A 23,969-nucleotide genomic window follows, 5' to 3' on the forward strand; every position below is an offset into this window, starting at 1 on the left:
CACCCCTTTCCCTTCAATTCACTCGTACTAAATCCCCTCCTCTCTCAAAGTAATTTGTCACTTTGAAGGGTTTTAATATGAGTTAATTGGAGGGGAAAGGGGTATAATTAGCAATATATGAAGTCACGTGCCTCACACACTCGTGGTCAACATCAGAAAAATAGAGTCAACGCCGAAAACTAGCATTAGGTTGTCTTTGGTAAAAAAAAATTTTAATGTGGTCTGAAGTTGCAAAAAAAAATTTAAAAGGTTGTTTTTGATAAAATAGACACTTTAAAAGGTTGTTTTTGACAAATTTTCCTTATTTTTTTATTTTTTTAAATTAATGAATTTTTTAACCAATAGTCTATTGACACGTGTCTGTTAGATCCTACTAACGAATTTCATCCAAAAATCCGTTAAGTGGTGGTGAAATCAAATTTCGGTGTTACTTTGTGGTATTATATTAAAACTTTTTTTTTTTTTTTGTTTTTTGGCGTTATAGTCAATTTTTCAGTTTTTTTATGGTGTTATTTTGCAAATTTCCTAAAAATAATTTCAGTTGAACAAAAATAACGTAAATTGAACAAGTTAAGTCAATAAACTCATCCAAATTTGATAATCAACCTCTACTCTAGTCTTCGACCCTCTTACTTACTCCCCAGGTGACTAGCTAGGCGAGACAGTCGCAACAACCAAACTGATGGAGGCTTCACGGACTCCAAGACGACTGAAGGGTCACACTGCCACCGCTACTTCCTGCATCTCCTCTCGTCAACGCCCTTCTGTCGTTTTCACTGCCGCCGAGGTTCTTTCCCCTTTTTTCTTCCTCCTATTGCTTTAACATACTTACCCTTTACTTGTTTTTTTGATGCTTTATTTTGATTAATTACTTTAATCATCATTGTTATGGATTCAGTAATTATCCCATTTCCCAAAATTTGATTTTTCATTGCCCCTTTTCTTCATTTTTCCTGAGTTTATGTTAATTGTTGTAACGTTTACATCTTTCTTGATTCTTGGGAAGTTAGGAGTATGATCATTGTTTATTATGTTTGATTGTTGCTGGGTTATGAATTTAGATTTCTGGGAGTAGGGTTAATTTATTGGAATGAAGGACGTTTATTTTTGGGGGATTGATGCTTCTTATGTAGGATTGTGGATTGAATGTTTGGATTTGGAATCTTGTATTTTTATAAGAAAGATTGTAAACAAGAAAACACGGATAATGCTGCTGACACCCATTTGAACAATAGATTGTTATTTTACAGGAGAAATTGAATAATAGGATAACCAACCTGGGTGAATTTTGTAACTTGTGGGCTTTGGAGCACTGTGGAGTACCTTAGCAAGTTCTTGCCTTTGGGAAATAAGATTACCGACTCGAATTTATCGACAAAATCTTTGTGAAATTCAGTCTCAGAGATATCCTTGTAACTAGGTTGGCAGTTGTGAAATTAAGTTTCTTTGTAGGTTTAGCAAGGTATTAACTATTGAGTCTGTAACAGCACCTATAAGCTTTGGAATTCTCTCTGGAAATTGTTGGAGTATCGCCTTGCACCATGTGATTTTTGACCACTTTCTTTCCATCTGCTACGAATTAAGTAAATCTTATCAATGGCTTTCCAACATTAAACATAACTAATTGTGCATTAAATTCAATTTTGGTGAAAAACATATATACTTGATAAGAGGTAATTACCCAGTTTTTGCCGACTTGTGTGTGTTTGTATCATTGTGCTATTTGTGTTAGCGATCATGTCTTTTTGTTGTGGACCTTATGGTGGCCTTGTAATGATCCATTTGACTAAAGCTGACTGCTTGTGTTTTTATACGTGTCCTCGTTACTTGTTTCTTCATGATGCATTCACGAATCTTTTTATAGATCAATGCTAGCTTTGGTATTGTAGTTTCATTATTGTCCTTCATTTACATTTTATTTTTAAAAAGAGGAAATATCAATGGCTTGATTGTTTGAAAATCTACATGAACTATGATTTATGTGTAATGGTGGTGCTTTACGCTCTATTTTTAATGTCTCGATTGCATGTTGTCATGCTTTTATGTCATCAGGATGGTTGCATGTGTTTGTTTGACTTGAGATGCAAAGATGTTCAACAAGTTATGAAGCTAGGCAATGATGCTATTTCGTCTTTGTGTTTCAAAGAAGGTGTGTTATCCTTACCTTATCTATATTTAGTCTCTTATAATAAAACTGTTCTACATAAGCTTCATTTAACGGTCTTGACCTACAACTACATACTCTCATGTACTCAACAAAGGAAATCAATAATTATTGTGACATATATAGGTCTTTTGTTTCACAAACTCTCTCCTCCTCTTAACTTGCTAGCTCATACTAATTGTAGACAATTCTTTTACCGAATTAAGGTTTTTATTTTATTTTATTTTTATTTTAATTTTTATTAATACCAGACCAAAACATTATTTTTTCAATGTAAAATGTATGTTCATAAGTGTTTAATTTTTTAAATTTATTTTTACTATAAACATTAGTAATAATTATATGATACCATGGTTCATCTCTATCAATTGTCCTAAACTTAAGTTTGATGATGGAGATGCTATGTTACATAGACTTCGGTATTAATGAGAATCTCTAGTATTGCACTTGCTTACATCTCCACAAAGAGGGAAACACGTAGACAATTTCATCGATTGTTTATGTGCCACGATTATTAGGATTATTGCCCTAAAGATAGGCTTAAAACGGCATTTGAGGTATAGATTTATTATCTCATGTGCACCTTAATACTAGCTAGCCACTTGATATCACGGTTAAAAGAAATAAGGCTTTTCTTTGGCCGTGTGTTTTTGATGTGCTCTAGAATAGTTAGCATCATTTTTGTGCCAGTGCATATATTATGAATAGTGGTGGCTTTTTGGAACGGTCTCATTTGCGAGATAAAGATTGGATTAGACAGAAAAAGGTTTAGAACTTTAAATATCTTTTAGACAAGGCCACTAGAGAGTTTTTCCGTATAAGGCTAATATGCTAATATTTTATTGCTTCCCTTTTTCCCTTGATAATCCCTTGTCAATCATCATAAGCTATGTAATAATAGAGTGCCAGTTGTTGCTTTGCTTTGGATGACAAGGTTTAGCCAATCATAATATATTGCTTTATAGCATCTCTAATTAATAGATTTAATTAAGCCCATTCTTATATTATGGGGCTTTTCCCATTTGAGATACGTATTATTGGTGAGTTTTCTTTAATTATTTATTCATCTCTTAGAAATATGTGAGTTGACATAAATTAGACGATGGTGCTTGTTATTAGGAGAAGTGTGGTGAAAGACAATATTGCCTCTTTATTATCAGTATTGATTAACTTGTTAAAAAGGCTCCACATATCATACGAGTAGGGTGACTTGTCACTTAAATTTAGTCATGAGCTATGCCACATGAGTCACAAATGGAGGGAATTTAAACAGTGTCCATGGTATATTTGCTCTTTAAAAGGATTTTTATTACTTGAAATCTAAATTAATTTCAATTTAATTGTCTTTTTACAATCTTAATAGAGTTTTAGGACTTTTGATAGGATATTCTTGTCAATTGATCGATTTTACTGAAATAAAGATTTCCTCCTAGACCAAATTAAGCTCGTATCTTTTTAAACTTTTCAACAATTTCCTTTTTCCTATTTCATTTATTAACCAACAATTTAAAGTATTCTTAGTGAGAGGAGAGGAAAGTGTGGAAGGACTTAAGAGAGAGAGAGAGAGAGAGAGAGAGAGAGAGAGAGAGAGAGAGAAACTAACAGGCATGTGGAAATTTTTTACAAAGGCATGTGGAAATTTTTTACAACACTCTTTTGTCGGCAACAACTAGGCAGGATTGCGTTAGTCAGCCTTTTCTTGAGGTGGTTTCCCTTTAGGGCATGTTAATCTTTGATAACTTTTTCTTAGTTCCCCGAAAATCCTTAGGCCACCTTTCTTGATCCGCTCTCTCTCAAGTGGTGTTGCCTTGTCTCTATATTGTTTGGCTGTGCTCGGCCTACTTGTGAGCACTCAACTTGTTTGGTGTCGTTTATCTTTTGTAGCTCAGCTTAATAATTTAGGGGGCCTTGTTCTCCTTGAAAATATTGGGGACATCTTAAACATTTCAAGGGCCTTTAGTTACATGCAAGATCTAAGTCCCTAAAAAAATGCACAATTTTGGTGTAAAGAAATATTATTCGTCCATTTTTTAGTAGTTTTACCGTATTGACTTTTAAAATTATTCACATAATCACCTTTGACCATCTGTAAGTAATTTGTATCACTTGGATTATTTGGTTAATGCAAAAAAAACATGAAAGGTGAAATTAAACTATCTATTCTTGGCATGCTGGCACCTAGAAATAGAACGTATTTTTTCCCTCCTCTTTATGAATACAATAAAATTTTGGCTTAAAGAATGATACAGAGAAGAAGGGAACTATAAGCCCAGAAAGGCTTAAATATTGAGTATGAAGTGATGTGGCCTAATTTAAAAGCCTTTAGTTCAAAGCTAATCATCAGTGGACAAGTTTATCCTATAAAAAGCTCTTACCTTTGAATAAAAAGTGAAACAGACTATAAAGGGTAATTAATTTGCATTTCATATTAATAATGCTACTAAAGGAAATTGTTTTTTATGCTTAATTTTCTCCAATCATTACTTAGACGAATGAGCACTCACCAATAATACAACTTTTAATTAGGCTGAGCCCCTGAGATATAGAATTGATATAATTGTGGCTACTAAAATAGAGAGGGTATTTAGCAATCACTTAATTATCCAAGGGCAAAGCTTATTTACTAGAGGCTTAAATGAGAATGGATTTAAGTGACAATCTCTCATCAATCTTCAGTGTTGTTTACTTGAGAAGAAGCAAATAAGTTTTGTTTACTTGAGAAGAAGCAAATAATTGCTAATGATCCCTTATGTTTTCTCTCAACGATGTAGGGAATGAAAATATGATATATATTTCTTCTGGGACAGGCATCAGTTGCTTTGATGTTCAAATGGTATAAATCATGCGGTGTGTTTTCAGTGGCTGGAACCTATTTGTATTCTTTTGTCTTTGTATTCCATATAACATGGTTGGCCTTGATCTTTTAGACTACTTTTGAGAAGCCCATGGAGAGCTACAAATATAACAAAGAGGAAATTAACCAGGTATTCTTGTGTCTTGTGAAAAACTTTATTACATTGGAGGGCTTGCATTATAATTACTACCTCCGTTAATTTTTAGTTGCAACAAAGGAATATTTTATGTCTCACAAGTAATACTCCTTTGTCGCAACTAAAAGTTAACGGAGGTAATAATTATTTGGTGCATTGGTTTTGGTGCATAACTGTTTTATTGGCTTGAAAACAAGCTTTTGATGATGTATCATGTATGATTGACAACATTGTTACAAGGGGAATTTTGTTTGTGAGTTTTATAATGAATGCCTGTTTTTTTAGTCATTTCTTTGAATTTAGGCTTGACTTTGGTGAGTATGATTTCCCTTAAGTAAAAGCAATGATGACAACTAGTCTTGAATTTTTTTCTTGCTGTCGTAAATTATTGCATTGTACATGATCTATTCTTGGAAACATAACACCTCAGTTCTGTTTATGTACAGATATCATGTAACTCGAAGTCATCTTTTCTTGCTGCTGCAGATGATAGCGGTGATGTGAAGGTACTTACTATTCACATTATATTTGATGAAGATTACAGTTCTGGCATTGGCTGAAGAATGTTTGTTTTCTTAATTGGTTTCTCTTTCTTTATTTTTTATAACCCATCTCTCTGTTCATCTTTTACACTTGTGATTGCCTTAGATTATACTGGATGATCATACATTCATACTTGTATACCAATGTCTGACACAAGTATGTATACAAGTATCCAACTCGTCTATTTTGTGGAAAGATTTTGTGTTTTTTGAAATGAAGGGTCGAAATGTCCTACCCTCTCTGAGTGCTGAGGATTTGACACGGGTAAAATGAAGAGTCCAAGTAACATTGTCATGATTGTTGATGGATTGGTCACGTCCTATCCAAATATTCATTTGGAAATTGGAGTGCTAAAAGTATTTGTAATCTCAGGAGTATGTTTGCTTAATTGAGGCCATGGACAGTGAAGATTTCAAACCAATTGCTGCAGTGCTGGAAGTTTATGATAACTTTCAGACATGAGTAACACTAGGAAATGGTTAGAAAAAGAATTTTGCATGATCATAGGACAGAAAGTTATGTTAGTTGGCATTATTAATAAATTTTTATGCCGTATAATTCTTAAAGTTGATATACTTGATTACCATGCCCATCTAACAATTTAAATATTAATAAATGTGATTGTATTTGCTCAATGGTGGTATAATTTCAAGTATTTATGTAGCTTTAAGCCCCCTTGTACATTAAGAAGGCACAATTCTTGTATTTATTTGTCTCTGCCTATGTTATTCAGATTCTGACTATACTAACTTTGGCAGATAATTGATATCCAACGGCAATGCCCTTTCAAAACATTGAGATCTGGTCATGATAGTGTATCCTTCCACTTTTATCTCGAAAACTTTGGGTTCCTTAATTGTATGCTTTTTATTAGATGTTTATGAGCATTCAGCTAAATGTTACTTGACCATCTTTTGTACTTTACACATAACAAAAACTATATTTATGTGGGGTCTTGTTAGATTCATTTTCATATATACTTTCAAAATATCAAATTTTTGTACTTCCTCCGTTTTGTTTTGATGCTCTTGTTTTATTGTGGACCATTAATATCCCTAATTACGCATCGTTAAAAATTGATATTCTTAAAGCACTTATCGAGACGTATCAAACAAGATCCCACATGATTATGATTTTTTCTCATATGCTGATAATAATTTAGAAGATTTCTTCAAATTACGAATAGTTGCAAGTTTCTAAATTGGAACATCAAAAAGAAATGGTGGGAGTAACTTTATTAAAGGATAATTAAAGATATCTTGACCAAAGTTGTGCATTGGCAAGTGATGATTGACAAATGGTGCAATTAAAAAAATATGAAGTATCTTTGACAAATTGATTTTCCTTGTATATAACTTGAGTTTATATTCCTGTATAATTTTGATGCCTCTCTTCACTTGCATTGCATATATTAGTGGTACTGTGTAGTGCTGTGAATTTCTGTGACCTTGACCCTTCATGTCTAGATATGTAGCAGTGTACAGTTTGTTCCTTGGAAGCCTTGGGAAGGTACATGCTGATTTTGTCACAATCGTAAATTTGTAATTGGTGATGAAGTGGCTAAGGAACACCCGGTTTCATTATCAGATATAAAGCTATGATTTTTGCTATAGTTATTGATAAATGAAAATGTATACACATACCAAGGCTGCTATTATTATGTTAATTCATGGTCCTAGATTCTCCCTCTAATTAGGTAAAATAAAATAATGAGAATGTTGCTAGTCCTTAGGCAGTTAGGCCTATATAATATCAACTATCAGATCTTTCTATGACAATGTTAACAGGTATTTTTGTCCTGATTATTGGGTGCTCAGGAAACTAATCTATGATATTTTAAAAAGAGATAAGTTGCTTTCTGAAATGGAGTGGCAGAAGATAAGTATCAGCAATGCACCAAGCCATTTGGTGACACAGAACACTGGTTATTCAAGTCAAATGTTAAATAATATACATGATATGGAGGTTAAGCATTTCCCGTAGATTTTGTACATGGATAAAGAAGAGGGGGGGGGGGGGTCGCTACAGGTCTTAGGATTTTTGTGTCTTGTGGGATGTGATCAGGTTTGTAAGCCTAAGGAGGAGGGTGGTCAAGGTCTCAGTTTTTGTTTGTAGCCATTGTAGGCCTTAGGAGGGTGATTATGGTCTCAGAAATTTGTTGGATGGAATTATGTTTCAAGGCTTAGGGATGAGTGTGATCTAGGTCTGTGGATTTGTGTCCAACTGTCCATGAAAATTTTCTTGGTAAGAAAATGGTTAAATAATTTTTCTCATGGACTTGGATTCTGTTAGTGCTGAATCATTGGATGTAAGGACTTTAGAGGAATGGGTGAGATGCACTTGCTGGAACCCATGGCTTTTGCTCCAGCCTTCGAAGTTATCTCCTGGGTATACTTGATATTTTTTCCTTAATCAACTTGGGACTCATGAAAATCTTAATTTTGAGAGAAACCTTCGGCTGGGGAGTTATCATTTCTGCTTCTTACCTTTTGTCTTTGTCACTTTCTCTTCATTTTCTGATATTTTGTGGTGCAAGGATATGGTGGTTTTATGAAGTTTATTTTGTCAGCATAATTCTGGACCTGAAAGTCAGGTGAGCTACTGAGCTAACAAACAGATTGAAGAAATTGGTTTCCATGCTTATGAAGTCGTTTTTTCCTTATTCACCATGTCTTTATTTCTATGGTGCAATCCTTCAAGCTGGAATGTTAATCTACATGCGTATTAGTGAGTCAAAATTCTTAATTATCATTTTGTGTGAATAATTTCATAGTACCTTGGTGAGTAGGAGCCCTTTAAATGATGGAGGGTACGGAAATGCGCATGTTAAGAGGATGTGTGGGAATACTCTAAGAGATAGAATAAAAAATGAAGTTATTCGCAAGAAAGTGGGTGTTGCAGGCATTGCTGACAAACTAAGAGAATTGGTTCGGGCATGTAAGACGGAGACCCAGGGTTCTCCGGTATGAAGAGTGGGATCATGGAGAGGTTAAACAAGGTAGAGGGAGACCGAAAAATGACTTCATTGGAAGGGAAGGATATGAAGCATATAGATTTGCATGAGAATGAAAAATATTTGATTGTAAGGGATGGAGGAGGAAGATTTTTGTGGATAAACTATACTGAATAATCACTTTTGGTTCATGTAGCTGACTCCACTTATGGGATTACGACTTTGATTGATTGATTGATGTTCCTTGTGATGCAAGTTGCCAATCAGCCTTTTTTTTGTATGACAATATCATCTTCTAGTGTCAAATGTTTGGATAACTATTCTGTTCTCTTGGTCATTGAAAGACAATAGCATTTTTTTTTTATTGCTTCCTGTCTATTTCGGACATCTTCCTACTTAACATTTTGGTAATTTTCTTACTTGCTGCTTGGCAGTTATTACTGGAGGCCTTGATTCTAAAATGATCATGTGGGATTTTTCCAAGGGACGACCGTTCCTTGTTGTGGATTTTGGTACTATTTCTCTTAGCATGATTTTATATTAGTTTTTTTTGGTTAATGGCTGCAAACTGCATTTCAAATTTATGATTGTTGATTCTCTGTTTGTTCCAAGTATGGATAATGAAATTGTTCGAGCTTGAGTAGGCTTTTAGATTTTTTGTTCAAGCATGGCTCGTTAGCTTTTGACTTGCTCATTTGCTCTTTGAGTTCAAATGAAGCTAGAATTCAAATTAGCGATAAACGTACCCCCTCCATTTCTAAAATATGTTCTTCTTTAGTATATCTCGGTAAAAGAGCCAAAAGTTTGATGAGTATTCACTGATATATAAGAAAAACATGCCAATGTGGGATTTTGCTTAGATTCATCCCAATCTGGCATCTCAAAATATTTACTTTTCGTAATTTTGATACTCAAATATATGCATTGGAAACTTTAAAAAATAAAAGGAGCATCTGTTTGAAACAGAGACTATGATAATACTGTTTCATTATTTTGTAAACTGTCAAGACTATTTCTCTGGACATAAACATGCTTACAAATGAACTTTATATGAGTTGAACATGAACAATATCGAGTCAAACATGGATTGTTCCATTTTTACTCATTTATTAACCGCTCACGGTTTTTATTCAACTTTGTTTATTTACTTATATGAATGAATAGGCTTTGAATGAATTTGTTTGCAAGTAGTTCAGGAATATGTAGTATTGTTTTTTACTTTGTCCATTTGCATTTTAAAATTTGATACTGAGACCTTTTGTTAATTAACTTAAATTTTCCATCTGTTTCTCCCCTTTCCCTCTCTCTTCCCACTTTATCTATTATGTAATAATTCCTTTTATCATAGAAGCTCCATGTACCCATTTTTGCATATGTCCTCCCATTCTTAGCCTCTACAAAACCGGAACAGGAGCTTGTCTCAGCTCCCACTATCTAAGTCAGCAATGAAATCTCCAACCTGACTACAATGGAAGAGAAGAGGGCAATTGTGGCTGCCGTAGTGTTAAATGGGAATATCATAGTGTAAAGTTTTGGGAAGATTCGGTGTGAAATGTACCCTCTGTTCTTACACCCACTGACTAATTTACTCTCTCTATGTTTGTATATCGGGAAAAAGAAAAGACTACAATATTAACTTTATTAGATCTGGTCCCAATTTCATTCCTACTGCATATTATATGGACTGAAGGTCTCTACCTCTGAACTTGTGTGGGCTGGTGAGTTGGTGACTTTCTTAGTGAACTACACGATGAGCTGAGTATATGGGGCATGGTGGCAATGCTGATTATCATATTGGTGGTCTGATAATTAGGGGCTGACCTGTGTGATGTTTATGTAACAAAAGTGAAGTTTTGGCTTTCTGAGAATGCAGGTAGTATTGCAGGACATTTAAAAGGTGATCATATTGATTTATGCATTATTCGAGCCAAGTAATAAAATTACAGAACATTTTAGTCATTTAATAGGGCTTTTAATCATGCCACTAGTTAGTTACCTTTGTGTTTATGCAGGTTGATGCCGATGTCATGCCTGCTGGCTTTGCTTTTGTACCTTACAAATGTCCTCGTGATCACTACTTTAAAAACGAATTGTTTAGATGGTCAAACTGACGAGCTCTCAGCTAGCAGTCTATCCCTAATATGCATGCATTTCTGTAGCAAACCGGCCTTTAAAATCCTTATATTCTGTTGTAGAATTTGTGTTTAGTTAGGCCAGCTCTCATGGTTGGAAGATGGAATGACTTCTATCTGTCCTTATGCCTGCTTGAGCACATAAGATGATGCTACTGTCGTTTGTATCAGGGAATCTGGAGGAAAGCACTAAAAACACCGGACAGTTTTACAACCCAGCTTTCATCCATGCTATAGCTGTTCCTGAAATGGACATGTTGGATAAGTTAGGAAAGGCATGTGCCGTTGCAAGAGGAGATGGGATTGTCAGCTTGATCAATATAGAAGCAGAACTTGCTGCTGTTAAGTTAAAAGGGTATTCCAAAAACGACAAATGTCCCCAAGGTAGGTCAAGTAATGCTGCTGCAGTCTCAGATATTGCAACAATCAAACAAAATGAGATGAAAAGGTTGCATTTGGATTATACACTTGGAGGCCATTCTGCAGCTGCTTCTTGCGTGTAAGTATTTACCTTTATCTTGCAAATGTACCATGCTTTTAGGATGCAACAATCGCTCCCTAGTTAGGGTTCAGGGAGATCCAAATGATGGGGCCTCTTTGAGTCAATAACTGGTAATATAATCTTGTAGGTTGGTGACTTTTATTTAGCTCGACATTTCAGGACATTTTCAACATTTGGAGAGAAAGGGAAGTTCATAATATCTGGAGGAAATGATAAATCAATTAAGGTCTGGGATTGGTCTCGGTATCTTGATGAGGCTCAAACAAGTGCGGACTCAACTTCTGTATCTAGCATTGATTTGCCAAAAAAGGTAATGCATCTTCCTTTTTGTGGTTATTTTCTGGTCGAATTAACATATACTTCCTCTGTTCTTTTTTACTTGACCTGTTTCTTTTATCACGCTTGCCAATGCTAAACTTTAACAATCAATAACTTTAATTCTCAATCAGTAAAAATTTTAAAATTTACATATTATGATAGTACTTATTGAGACGAATTCAAAAAGATCTTACATAAATATATTTTTCATTGCATATTTTTTACAAAAGACGGTCAAAGGAGGGGTGATGAATAGTGTTAAAGTCAAAGCGGGTCAAGTAAAAAAGAACGGAGGAAGTATCATATTAAGGAGAATAGCTCAACAAGGCTAAGAAATAACAGAAAAAAATTTTATTGGTCTGTATGACCTTTCCTTTGTCAGATTTTTAAAGGTTGCTGTTCTTGGCAGGTTAACTGGCTGTGCACTACCCCAACTGATTCAGACAACCTTGTTGTCTGTGATACGTCCAAAGTGGTAAAGGTTTATACTCTTGCTTAATTTAAATAGATACAATCATTGGCAGTGGAGCCTAGAACAGAATTCAGTTGAACCATTTGAGCAACATGCCAACATTGTTGCTATTGTTGGAGCAAATATTTGATTGTAGCCGTGTAGCTGGGTTGAGATGTGACATTAAGATTGCTGTTCATTACTTTGAAAGGAGGAATGGATATTTTGCTAGGCCATTGCATTTGTGGATTTTTTTGGAGATTGTAAAACAATCATTTCAGCAGCTATCTTGCATGTAAATTTTGAGTCTAGGCTCTGATAGGTTACTAGTTTTAGTGGTTTTGGGCTTGAATGAGTTGTATAAAATATAAAAATAGCAGTTGAACTTCATAAGATGTAACATCAACTTTGATACGCTGTGTGCTGGCTATGCTTCTTTTTTTTTCTTTTCTTTTCTATTGAGAAGCCATTTTAGTGGCGGTGCAAGGGGACAAATGGACAACATCGCATAGTTTGCTATTTAACTTTTAAACTTCTTAAATTAGTAAATTAGCCTTTAAAATTAAATACGGAGTAATTTTAATGTAATATTCCAATTAAAGATGTCAATTGAGCTATAATAGGAAATTTACGAATTGGATTTGATTTGATTTATGAAATATAATTTTAATAAGAATAAAGATGCATTAAGATTCACGGAACATAAAGATGATTCCAGTATTCAAAGTCTTAAATACAAGCATAAAAGTAAAGATAGATTTAAAAAAGGAAAAATATAATAATCTAAACTTTACTCAATTTATTATAAATAATCTCAACTTTTTTTTTTTTTTTTTGAAAGAAGTCCTATAGGACACTAAATTTCATTAATTAAAGTCATACGACATCTACAATTGACAAATAACTATAATGAAAACGAATTGAACAGAATCAAACAAGAATTAATCGGGAATGGGCTAAGAATCCAAATACATAAATATAACAATTCAGCACATTTTCGATTTGTTGTCCCATACAACTTTTTGAGTAGATTCGTCATCGCTTCGCAATTTTGTGAAAAAATAAATTCTTGTGCCGATTCCGTAACTCGAATCCGAGCCATAATAAATCGTAGCCCCGCACAACCGGAGACCAAATTAAACACCAATAAAACCGTTCGAAAAACCTTGTCCTTCGAAGGAGATCGAAAAAACTTTGTCTTATTTTGCAATAGTCCGAGTTACATTATTTGAAAAAAAATATTATAATTGGCACGTGTTGCTAGTTTATTGGTTAAAAAATATAAATAAGTTTTTTCTCAAAAAAAAAAAAAAAAAAAAGTAAATATAAATAAGTTTTTTTTTTATTATTATTTATTTAAAAAGAAAGTTTAAAAATAAAGGAAAAAAACAAAAAAAAAAAATCAAAGCCCAGCCATCCATGACCACCGCCGGTGGCCACGACCTCCCCAGCCCGATTCCTGATTTCCGGCGCCCATCACCCATTCCGACACCTCCCTTGCTCCCCCAAACAAATGATCAATTCTGACTTCGAATTTGGTAATTTTATAGAAATCAAATTCAATTATAAATCAATTAGGGATTTCGATTTTTCTGGGGTTTAATTCGAACGGGTCGATTGAAATCAGAGCAAAAGAGAGAAATTTTGTTCAGATTAATGATTTGGTTCCTTGTTACATCCCTAATTTTCTTGGTGATCGGAGTTATTGCTTCTCTTTGTTACCAGAAAGCCACCATTGCTGGCCGGTGGTTTGGGTTTTTAATTTATTTATTTTCTTTTTTAAATTTTTTTTTAACTTATTCTTGAACCACTCACATATCGACACGTGTTAACTAACCTATAATAATAAGGTTTTTTTTTTTTTTTGACAGAACCTACTTGAAAGCAAGTAAATTGAACAGTATAAGGATTATTAATGTATATTTTACAGGAGTATTATTTATGGTAATTTGGTGTTGTTTAGATTTAGAAAGGTTTTATTTTTAGGAGTTACGGAGTATCTGTTTGTACTTTGTAGCCTATAAATATTGGCTTCATAGGTGTTTATTACTGTATTAGAGAAGAGTGAAGGGGTAATTAATTCATTACTCAAAAGTTACAACTATAACACAATGTCTGTATTGTTAGTGACGAGCCTAGGTGATGTTGTGATCGATCTTTTCACCGATGACTGCCCTTTGACCTGCAAGAGTTTCTTAAAACTTGCCAAGATAAATTACTACAATGGTTGTTTGTTTCACAATGTGCAAAACGATTTTATTGCTCAAACGGGCGATCCAACCGGAACAGGGACTGGTGGTGATTCTATCTACAAGTTTCTCTACGGTGATCAGGCTCGCTTTTTCGAAGATGAGATTCACCCTCATCTCAAACACTCAAACAAGGGTACAGTTGCGATGGCAAGAATCTCAATGCATCTCAGTTCTACATAACTTTAAGGGATGATATTCGCTACCTCCATGACAAACATACTGTTTTCGGGAATGTTGCAGAAGGTCTCGATGTAGTAGAAAAAATAAATCAAGCTTATGTTGATGACAAGGGAAGACCACTTCAAAACATAAGAATTAAGAATGTTTATGTACTTTTTGACCCTTTTGAAGACTCGCCGTGTTTGGTGACTCCTCAAGGCAAGCAGAAAGAAGAGGTTGAGGTTTATGATGATGATGTTAGACTCGAAGATGATTGGGTGCCTATGGATGAAAGTCTTGCTCCACATGAACTCGATCGAGTTATTCGAGCAAAGGAAGCACGCTCCAGAGGTGTTGTTCTTGAGTGTATAGGTGATATCCCTGATGCAGATACGAAGCCTCCTGAAAATCAGTTGTTTGTATGTAGACTAAATCCGATCACAGAGGAGGATGATTTGCACACAATATTTTCACGCTTTGGGGCTATTAATTCGGTTATTATTGTTCGTGACAAGAATGGAGATAGTAGTTTCATTGAATTTGAGAGTAAAGTAGCTTGCGAACAAGCTTACTATGCCATGGATGGCACATTGATTGATGATAGGAGGATACGCGTTGATTTTAGTCAAAGTGCTTACAAAGAATGGCATAAATTTAGGTTCAAGAGGGTGCGAGCCAATGATTCTTCAAATGATCAGATGACTCGATCAAGATCCCTTCGACCAAAGAGGAATCATAGATCCTTTGTGCACAAGGCTACAATGGGTGGGCAAAGAGTGAGTTCTCACGGAAGAATAAAGGGTCAAAGCAGAATTGAAGAATAGATCTTGCAAGAAAATCAATTGTAAACTCTCAAATATTGCTGCATTATTTGTTCAGAAATTTTTATTTTAACAGGATGTTTGATTTTATTCTCTGATGCAGTTGTAATTTTCAAATGTGGTGTCTAACTTGTAGAATTGATATCTTTGTATTATTCAATCAACAATTGAATGCATCTGGACAAAGTGAACTGTTTTAGGTCTATAATATAGAGTAATGTAATAGTGCTGGTGAAATCATATTGGTTCGAACATGTAGAGTTGTCATGATTTATTGTGTTTTGATTTGCCTTCAACTGAGATGTTATACATTCGCATTTTTTCTGTTGTCCTAAGCATCTGAAACTGTAAGACATTATGCGGATTAAGGAAATCCAAATCCTTCGTCGTTTTACTGTCTGAAATCCATTCTCTCATTACGCCAGTCAGCTGTGTAACCATCTGTCAGATTAGCCTGCTTACTGCATCAATTATTTCTGACTGAAATCTGTTCCTCTCAACCAAGCTGTTTTGTTATGTTTATATTGCCAGAAATTGGCTTAATCACTCCAACTGAGTCTGAACTTTGATGCTCCTCCACAGCTGACAAGGTAATTAGCACCCGGTTAATATCCTGACCCAACATACATGTCACTAGTAGTGTCTCCTCTCTGCTTGTATCTTGTTGTGCTACTGACTGCGCGGAAGATAGAGAGAAACGGCTGTTTCATCTCATTGCTCTGCTTGGGGTAAGAAAAACACATGAAGAAATTTAGTTTAGTTTGTATGTCCTTCATAAAGTTAAGTGGTTAACTGACTGCGCGCTACCCCCTACTGATTCAGGAATCCAGAGTGCAGCAGATGACATCAGAAGCAGAGAAGTCTAGAATAGATTTTCAGATGTAAACCATTCTAATAACGTTATTCTCAAGAGTTTTCCTTCCTTGACATCAAGCATCTCAATAATAGTAGCTGTATAGCTGAATTGTGATATGCAGCCGTGGAATTTGGAGGTCGCGAAACAACCATTTTCAATTCAAGCATCCCAGCAACAGCTAATATCATGTATGTAAAACTTGAGTCTAGGCTCTGATAAGTGTTAGTATTTGGTTTCCCTTTTATAAGACCTTAAAATATTACTTTGAAAATGAGTTGCTGTGACATTGGAGTGGAGTGAGATATAAAATCTTAGGTTAGCAGTTGAATATCATTAGATGTGACACCTACTTTGATGTATGATGGTTTACTATCTTATATGTTTGCACAAGTTTGAGTTTGACAGATTGTGCTTTTTACCTAACATATCAGCTTTTAAATTGCTTCACCTGATTTAAAACTAAAACAAAAACAATATTGTAAAATATGGAGTATAAAATAATTTAATTAGACCATACTGTATAATAAATTACACTAGCAACGAATTTGATGATTTCTGAATAATACTTGTATAAGAAACAATGAAATTACTAATAATTGATAGAAAATATTTTTATTCGTATAGTGTATGATATGTGTATGGTTCAAATAACACAATTTAAGTGTGAAAATTGAAAAAGTATAGCGTATTTTAGATGAAAATTGTGAATAAGATGCCGTAAAAGTAGTAGAGTAAACCAATTAAGATATCAAAAAAGATGAAACGAGTACCTAAAGACGCATAAATTATACTTCTTATTTAAGCTCGCTTCTCAAGCTACAAAATTAAGTTCTGATGTCCCAATCAAAGTTCAAATAAAATCAGAAGGGACTATCAATGCCCCTATTGATATCATTCTTGTAATACTGATAGTAGTACAGTGACCTTCTTAATGCTCATCACTATTGACATAAATTTGATTAAATGCTCATCAGCATTTAATATACTTCCTTTTTTAGTATTAAGTTGGGAATTTATCGACAATTCATGAGTAAATCGGTGCAATAAATGTTTATTTATTGTCTTTTTTTTCCATTTTTAGCTAAGATGTGTTTAGAGTGTTTCTACAATAAACATAATTCTAACTTAGCAGTATAATGCACGAAGCCCAAAAAACTTTAACGGTTATACTATATGTAGTGCTTAGATCGAATTGAATAATTTATATCCATCGAAAATCCGAATTCGAGGTTGGGGCGAATTCGGTTTTCTCAGGGCCGTTCTTGCGGCAAAATGAAGTGAACCGGACTAAACGTGTTACCGGGGGTAGAAGTAGCTCCAATATTGATAGTATTTCGAAACTTCCTCGCATACTTGGTCACCCGATGCTATGGAGGGTCCCACTCCAGTATCCGCTTTGGAAAAAGGGGCACCTGTGGGAACATCTCTACTGACGAACCATTTCAATAGTACGGGTGCTCCCCCCGTGGTGGGGGTCGCGTCCTTCGAAAATCCGAATTCGAAATAATTTTAGGAATTTATGACAAAATCACGCATTGATCGTGTGATCCATGTTATTATTAATATTTGATACAGAGTAATTTTAAATCCTTTTATTTTTATCTTTGGAGTTCCAAAGATATTGACATAAAAATATTTACTTAAAATCAATTAATCAGGGTTGTTTATACATTAATTAGGTAAGAAATTATATGGAAAAATAATAAGATATAGCTGAGTTGTGCCTTTTCAAAAAGTAGTTGATTAGTTAAAAGATGTACACTTGACAACAGAAACCTCTTCCTTAAAACTCCCGCAATTTTTCAAACTTACTAAGACGTTGCTTCTCATCTCTCTTTCCTCTTTTATTCACTTAAGAAATTGGCACCAAACTAACTCTTCTACCAAACTCTCCCATACAAAATCCACTCTACACCGCCTTTGCTTCTGAATAATGAGTGATGAGTATCTTCATCTAATATAAAGACTTAGCTAAACTGGGGTTTATTGGTAGAGAAAGAAGGAAAAGCAGCCAAAGATGATGCAATCTGGCCTTCCACAGTGTAACACTTGCGGCGAACCAGTAGGACTTGATTCGAATGGAAATGTGTTTGTGGCTTGCCTTGAATGCAATTATCCTGTTTGTAAGGCTTGTGTTGATTATGAGATTAAGGAAGGTAAAAAGGCTTGCTTTCGTTGTGCTGCTCCCTATGAAGGTGTGTCACATGATCTCTTTCTCATTAGTCCTAATCATTTTTTTATTCGTGTTGCATCATAATAATTTTATGCAAATATGTGTAAAGTTCAATTTGTGTGGTATTGCTAGATTCTAACTTGTGTCAAATGAATCATTAGATAATGTGACATATGATGAGGCCGGTGTTGAGGCATCTGGTAGTCACAAGAACAAGACAGCCCATCTTACTAATGAGCAGGTATTAAAATGGTTAGCCAAAGTTGTAAATTTCAAGATAAAGTTTATTAAACTTATCTTATGTTATGTACTGATTGATTTATCTTGGTTAAATTGGTAACAGGATCTTGGCCTACATGCTCGAAACATGAGCACCATCTCCACAGTTGATAGTGGTGAGCATTTCTAACCTTTCATGAAGTTTAGTTCCAACTTTTTTGTGTTAGTGGTTGCATAACTACTAAATCAATTATGTGTTATGTCTACTTAATCAGAGTTAAATAGTGAATCTGGAAGCTCAATATGGAAGCATCGGGTGGAGAGTTGGAGAGAAAGGAAAGACAAGAAGAAAAAGAATGTTAAAGAGTCTAAAGCTTCAAAAGAAGTTGAACAAGTTCCACCTGAACAACAGATGGAGGAACAGCAGTAAGTTTTTCAGATAAGAATATAATTGAGAATAACATTTTGCAATTAAGTGCATTAAAGAAGAAAAAAAAAAACATTTATTGGACCAAATTAACTTAAATTTGTTGAATTACATCCTTAACAAATTTCTTGATAAAATGTTTTTGGACCAAGTATACGAAAACCAGGAAAATGATACTGTAGGCGTGTTGAATTGAGAAAAAGGAATCCATTATTCTCAGACATTTGCTGCTTTTACAGGTTTTCAGAGGCTGCTGCACAGCCACTTTCAAGAATTATTCCGATCCCAAGAACCAAGATCACCTCATACAGGATCATGATCATTGTGCGGTTGATCATTCTTGCACTATTTTTCCACTACAGATTAACTAATCCTGTGGATAGCGCCTTTGGTCTATGGCTCACTTCTGTTATCTGTGAGATCTGGTTTGCTTTTTCCTGGATTTTGGATCAGTTTCCTAAATGGCAGCCCATCAATAGGGAGACATTCATCGATCAGTTGTCCTTGAGGTAACCTTTTATGCTAACAACATTGTGATGATTTTGTTGTATAATACTTAGTCTTTAGGCTATTTGATGCATCATTTGAAACCATAACCCTGCTGTTTGTCTATAATATGGACTTTTCATATGAATACATTGACAAACTATTGATTTTTATTACTTCAATGTAGTTTATATGCCTTTTGGGACTCATGATGAGAGGGATTCAGTTTATTTTTTTGCATCCTTGAAACCAATCGTTCAATCATTACTTTTGTATTAAAGTAAAATTATATAATGATAATCTTATGAGGTTATATTAATGATACATTTGCTATAATATCAATGTGCCTTTTTTCATATTAATTTCTTGTATTACTGTAACATGTTTGGATAAAAGTTTAAAGAAAATGATTATTATGGAGCAGAGGAATATGCAAAGAATCCTTGTAGTTGTAACGAGTCATGAGTTCATACTTCGTATATTTTTCATATTAATCTAGTTGCTAATGTATGGAAAGACAATTAACATACGAAGGAAAATCAATGTAATTTGAGTATAACATGTTAGAAGTAGAACCTCTTCATTTAAGATAATCATTTGTAATTTGTTCAGGTACGAAAGAGAAGGAGAACCTTCACAGCTTGCAGCTGTAGACTTCTTTGTGAGTACGGTGGATCCATTGAAAGAACCGCCTATAATCACAGCAAATACTGTACTTTCCATCCTTGCAGTGGACTATCCTGTTGATAAAGTCTCCTGCTATGTATCTGATGATGGTGCTGCAATGCTTACCTTTGAATCACTTGCTGAGACATCTGAATTCGCGAGGAAGTGGGTTCCTTTTTGCAAAAAATATGAGATTGAACCACGAGCTCCTGAGTTTTACTTCTCACAGAAGATTGACTACCTTAGGGACAAAGTACAGCCTTCTTTTGTGAAGGAACGCAGAGCAATGAAAGTATGCAACTCATGTGACTAATTTATGTAATGTATGTTTTTATAATGATTTGTAAAGGAGATCTTATGATGTTAAATTTTTATACAACAGAGAGATTATGAGGAATACAAGGTGAAGATGAATGCTTTAGTTGCCAAGGCACAAAAAACCCCAGATGAAGGATGGACTATGGCAGATGGAACACCTTGGCCAGGAAACAATACTCGTGATCATCCAGGAATGATCCAGGTGTGTATTATTTCATCTTTGTTTTTGTCTTTAAGATGTAACTAGAGTTGATCATATGTTTCAGCCAAACTGTAAATTTGAGCCTAAAATTTCCGCCTCATGTCATGTCTGATGTTGTGGCTAAAAAATCTTCCCGAACCTAGGATATCAGGGCGGACCTGGCCATTTAGATCAGCTCTGTATGAAACAAGAAACTTGTAGTCATTGGCTTACCAAAGTCGCAAAGTATATGACCTCAAGAATTTTCCTTTAACCCGTGACAAGAAGGGGCTTAGATGATTTATGTATGGTTGTAATTATGTGGCAGTTTGAAGCAATATTCATTTACCTGCAAATTCTAGTCTGATTCTATCTTATATTCATTTACCAATTTGGAATTTTGTAGGTCTTCCTTGGAAACACTGGTTCTCCTGACATAGAAGGTAATGAACTTCCAAGGCTCGTTTATGTTTCAAGAGAAAAGAGGCCAGGATTTCAGCATCACAAGAAAGCCGGTGCTGAGAATGCTTTGGTAACTATCCTCAACCTAATCAAACAAGAATTAACTTAAATTCCACCTTTAAGATACTACTTCTGACATTTCACATAAACTGTTTTTCTATCACAGATCAGAGTATCTGCAGTCCTCACAAATGCTCCCTACATTCTGAACCTTGATTGTGATCATTATGTCAATAACAGCAAGGCAGTTCGCGAGGCAATGTGCTTCCTGATGGACCCTGTAGTCGGTCAGGATGTTTGTTATGTTCAGTTCCCTCAAAGATTTGATGGTATTGACAAGAGTGATCGATATGCCAACCGAAATGTTGTCTTCTTTGATGTAAGAAACACTTTTAAAAAAAAAAAAAAAAAAATTACTATTGCAAAATTTTAAATATACTTTATGCATATTATGGAAGTAATTTGCACTACTCAATGGCATTGTGAAAAATAAGATCTGTAGGGAATTCATAAGTAAGAAAAAGCTGTTGTTACTATCTTCATTACCTGACCTCAATTTTTTGAACTTGTTCAGGTTAACATGAAAGGACTTGATGGGATTCAAGGGCCAGTTTATGTCGGAACTGGTTGTGTATTCAATAGGCAAGCACTATATGGTTATGGACCACCATCATTACCTAGTTTATCCAAATCATCCTCGTCTTCCTGTTGTTGCTGCCCTTCCAAGAAGAAGGAAGAAAAAGATGTCTCAGAGCTTAACCGTGATTCAAAACGTGAAGATCTAGAATCTGCCATATTTAACCTCAAGGAGCTCAACAGTAAGCTTACTTATATCTGTAGTTATCTATACATCAAGAATGTCAGGAATAAATAACTAACAGGATTAACACTAATTATTCTAAATTTTAAAATACAGATTATGATGAATATGATAGATCAATGTTAATCTCTCAAACAAGCTTTGAGAAGACATTTGGATTATCCACTGTGTTCATCGAGTCTACATTGATGGAGAATGGAGGTGTTCCAGACTCTGCTAACTCGCCAACATTGATCAAGGAAGCGATACATGTCATTAGCTGTGGGTATGAAGAAAAGACAGCCTGGGGAAAAGAGGTATAATAACCTGTAACAACATTATACAAACTAATAAAAACTTCAACCTTTTAGCAGTCTTTTGAATCTATTAAAAATACCATGAAGTATATCATGGTTTACTAGCCCTTTCTCATTGACCGTCTTTTCTTTCCATTTTGACAGATTGGATGGATATATGGATCTATTACAGAAGATATCTTGACAGGGTTCAAGATGCAATGCCGAGGTTGGAGATCAATATACTGTATGCCCTTAAGGCCTTGCTTCAAAGGGTCTGCACCTATCAACTTGTCTGATAGACTGCACCAGGTCCTTCGTTGGGCTCTTGGATCAGTGGAAATTTTCTTTAGTAGACATTGTCCACTTTGGTATGGATTTGGAGCTGGCCGCCTTAAGTTGCTTCAGAGATTGGCATACATTAATACCATTGTTTACCCCTTTACTTCCCTTCCTCTTGTTGCATACTGTACATTGCCCGCTATCTGCCTCCTCACTGGAAAGTTCATCATACCTACTGTAAGTTTCCTTTACATCATCAGATAATGCAGTAATATTTTTGGAATTTCAGCAACTAGCGTAATTCATTCTTGTTAAAATTGGCTAAGAAACTAAGAAAGTTATAGCACTGATGAATTACATTATCAGTATGTAAACTTGACATTGTTCTTCTGATTTACAGCTATCAAACCTGGCAAGTGTACTCTTCTTAGGCCTCTTCACGTCCATCATACTCGTCAGTGTGTTAGAACTAAGATGGAGTGGAGTAGGCATCGAGGACTTGTGGAGGAACGAGCAGTTCTGGGTCATCGGAGGAGTCTCAGCTCACCTGTTTGCTGTCTTCCAAGGACTGCTGAAGATGCTTGCAGGACTAGACACCAACTTTACTGTCACGTCGAAATCATCTGATGACACTGAATTTGGAGAACTCTATGTTTTCAAGTGGACTACCCTTCTTATCCCTCCCACCACCCTCATCATCCTCAACATTGTCGGGGTGGTGGCAGGGTTTTCTGATGCCTTGAACAACGGCTATGATTCGTGGGGACCACTCTTCGGAAAGGTCTTCTTTTCCTTCTGGGTGATCCTGCATCTGTACCCCTTCCTTAAGGGTCTCATGGGAAAGCAAAACAGGACACCTACTATTGTGGTGTTGTGGTCTGTGCTGTTGGCCTCAGTTTTCTCCCTTGTTTGGGTCAAAATCGACCCGTTTGTCAGCAAGGTGGACAGTAAGAGTATTGCTCAGAGCTGCATTTCCATTGATTGTTGAAAAAAACAAGCAAAACCATAGCATATAAATTTTGTTATCTTTCTAGAATATTTTTGTTTTATTTTTTTTTGATATATGTATGAACTGAGCATAAGCTGTTGGAGTAAATTTTAAGCAAATTCCACTCATGGCATTAGGTGGGTGTCTTTCTTTTTCTAGGAAGTTACTCACTTACTCATTAGCTAGTGCTTTTGCATAGTAGAACAAAAGGGTGTGATGCATTTCATACATTTATGTACAAACATAATTTTTAACTACCGCGTTATTGGTTAAATTCTTGGACGTGAGCATCAAATCTCGTTTACATCTATACCAGTTTGTTGAAGGGACCTAATAATACAAACCGTTTCAACAATTTGAGTGGTCATTACCATAAAATAATCATTCACTATTAACTTTCCTCATGTTAACACTGGTTAGAACTTCAATTTTGAGTATAATAAGATTAATAGTAAAAGAAACACCATCATGAATAATATAACAGTGAACTTTTAAAGTGTGGGATCCTCCTACATTCCAACATTATTATGG

At 35.0% G+C, this 23,969-nt stretch overlaps 1 protein-coding gene across 1 annotated transcript; it reads left to right on the top strand.

Moving 5' to 3' along the window:
* The first annotated feature begins 361 nt into the window (after positions 1-361).
* LOC145578114 (cellulose synthase A catalytic subunit 8 [UDP-forming]-like) lies at positions 362-23,693 on the top strand. Its single transcript, XM_081635504.1, has 27 exons — positions 362-787; positions 2,053-2,149; positions 4,936-4,997; positions 5,092-5,148; positions 5,601-5,660; positions 6,456-6,512; positions 7,164-7,206; positions 9,085-9,162; positions 10,954-11,281; positions 11,444-11,594; positions 12,012-12,083; positions 12,127-12,186; positions 14,093-14,438; positions 14,546-15,240; positions 18,135-18,336; positions 18,476-18,555; positions 18,658-18,709; positions 18,809-18,959; positions 19,200-19,469; positions 20,059-20,404; positions 20,495-20,632; positions 21,018-21,143; positions 21,240-21,452; positions 21,648-21,891; positions 21,990-22,189; positions 22,334-22,687; positions 22,851-23,693. The coding sequence occupies exons 1-27, from the start codon at positions 683-685 to the stop codon at positions 23,436-23,438; spliced, it is 5,175 nt and encodes a 1,724-aa protein (XP_081491630.1). The 5' UTR covers positions 362-682; the 3' UTR covers positions 23,439-23,693.
* Positions 23,694-23,969: the final 276 nt, after the last annotated feature.

This window comes from Chenopodium album, chromosome 14, assembly GCF_948465745.1.
Source record: "Chenopodium album chromosome 14, dcCheAlbu1.1, whole genome shotgun sequence".
Lineage (NCBI taxonomy): Eukaryota > Viridiplantae > Streptophyta > Magnoliopsida > Caryophyllales > Amaranthaceae > Chenopodium > Chenopodium album.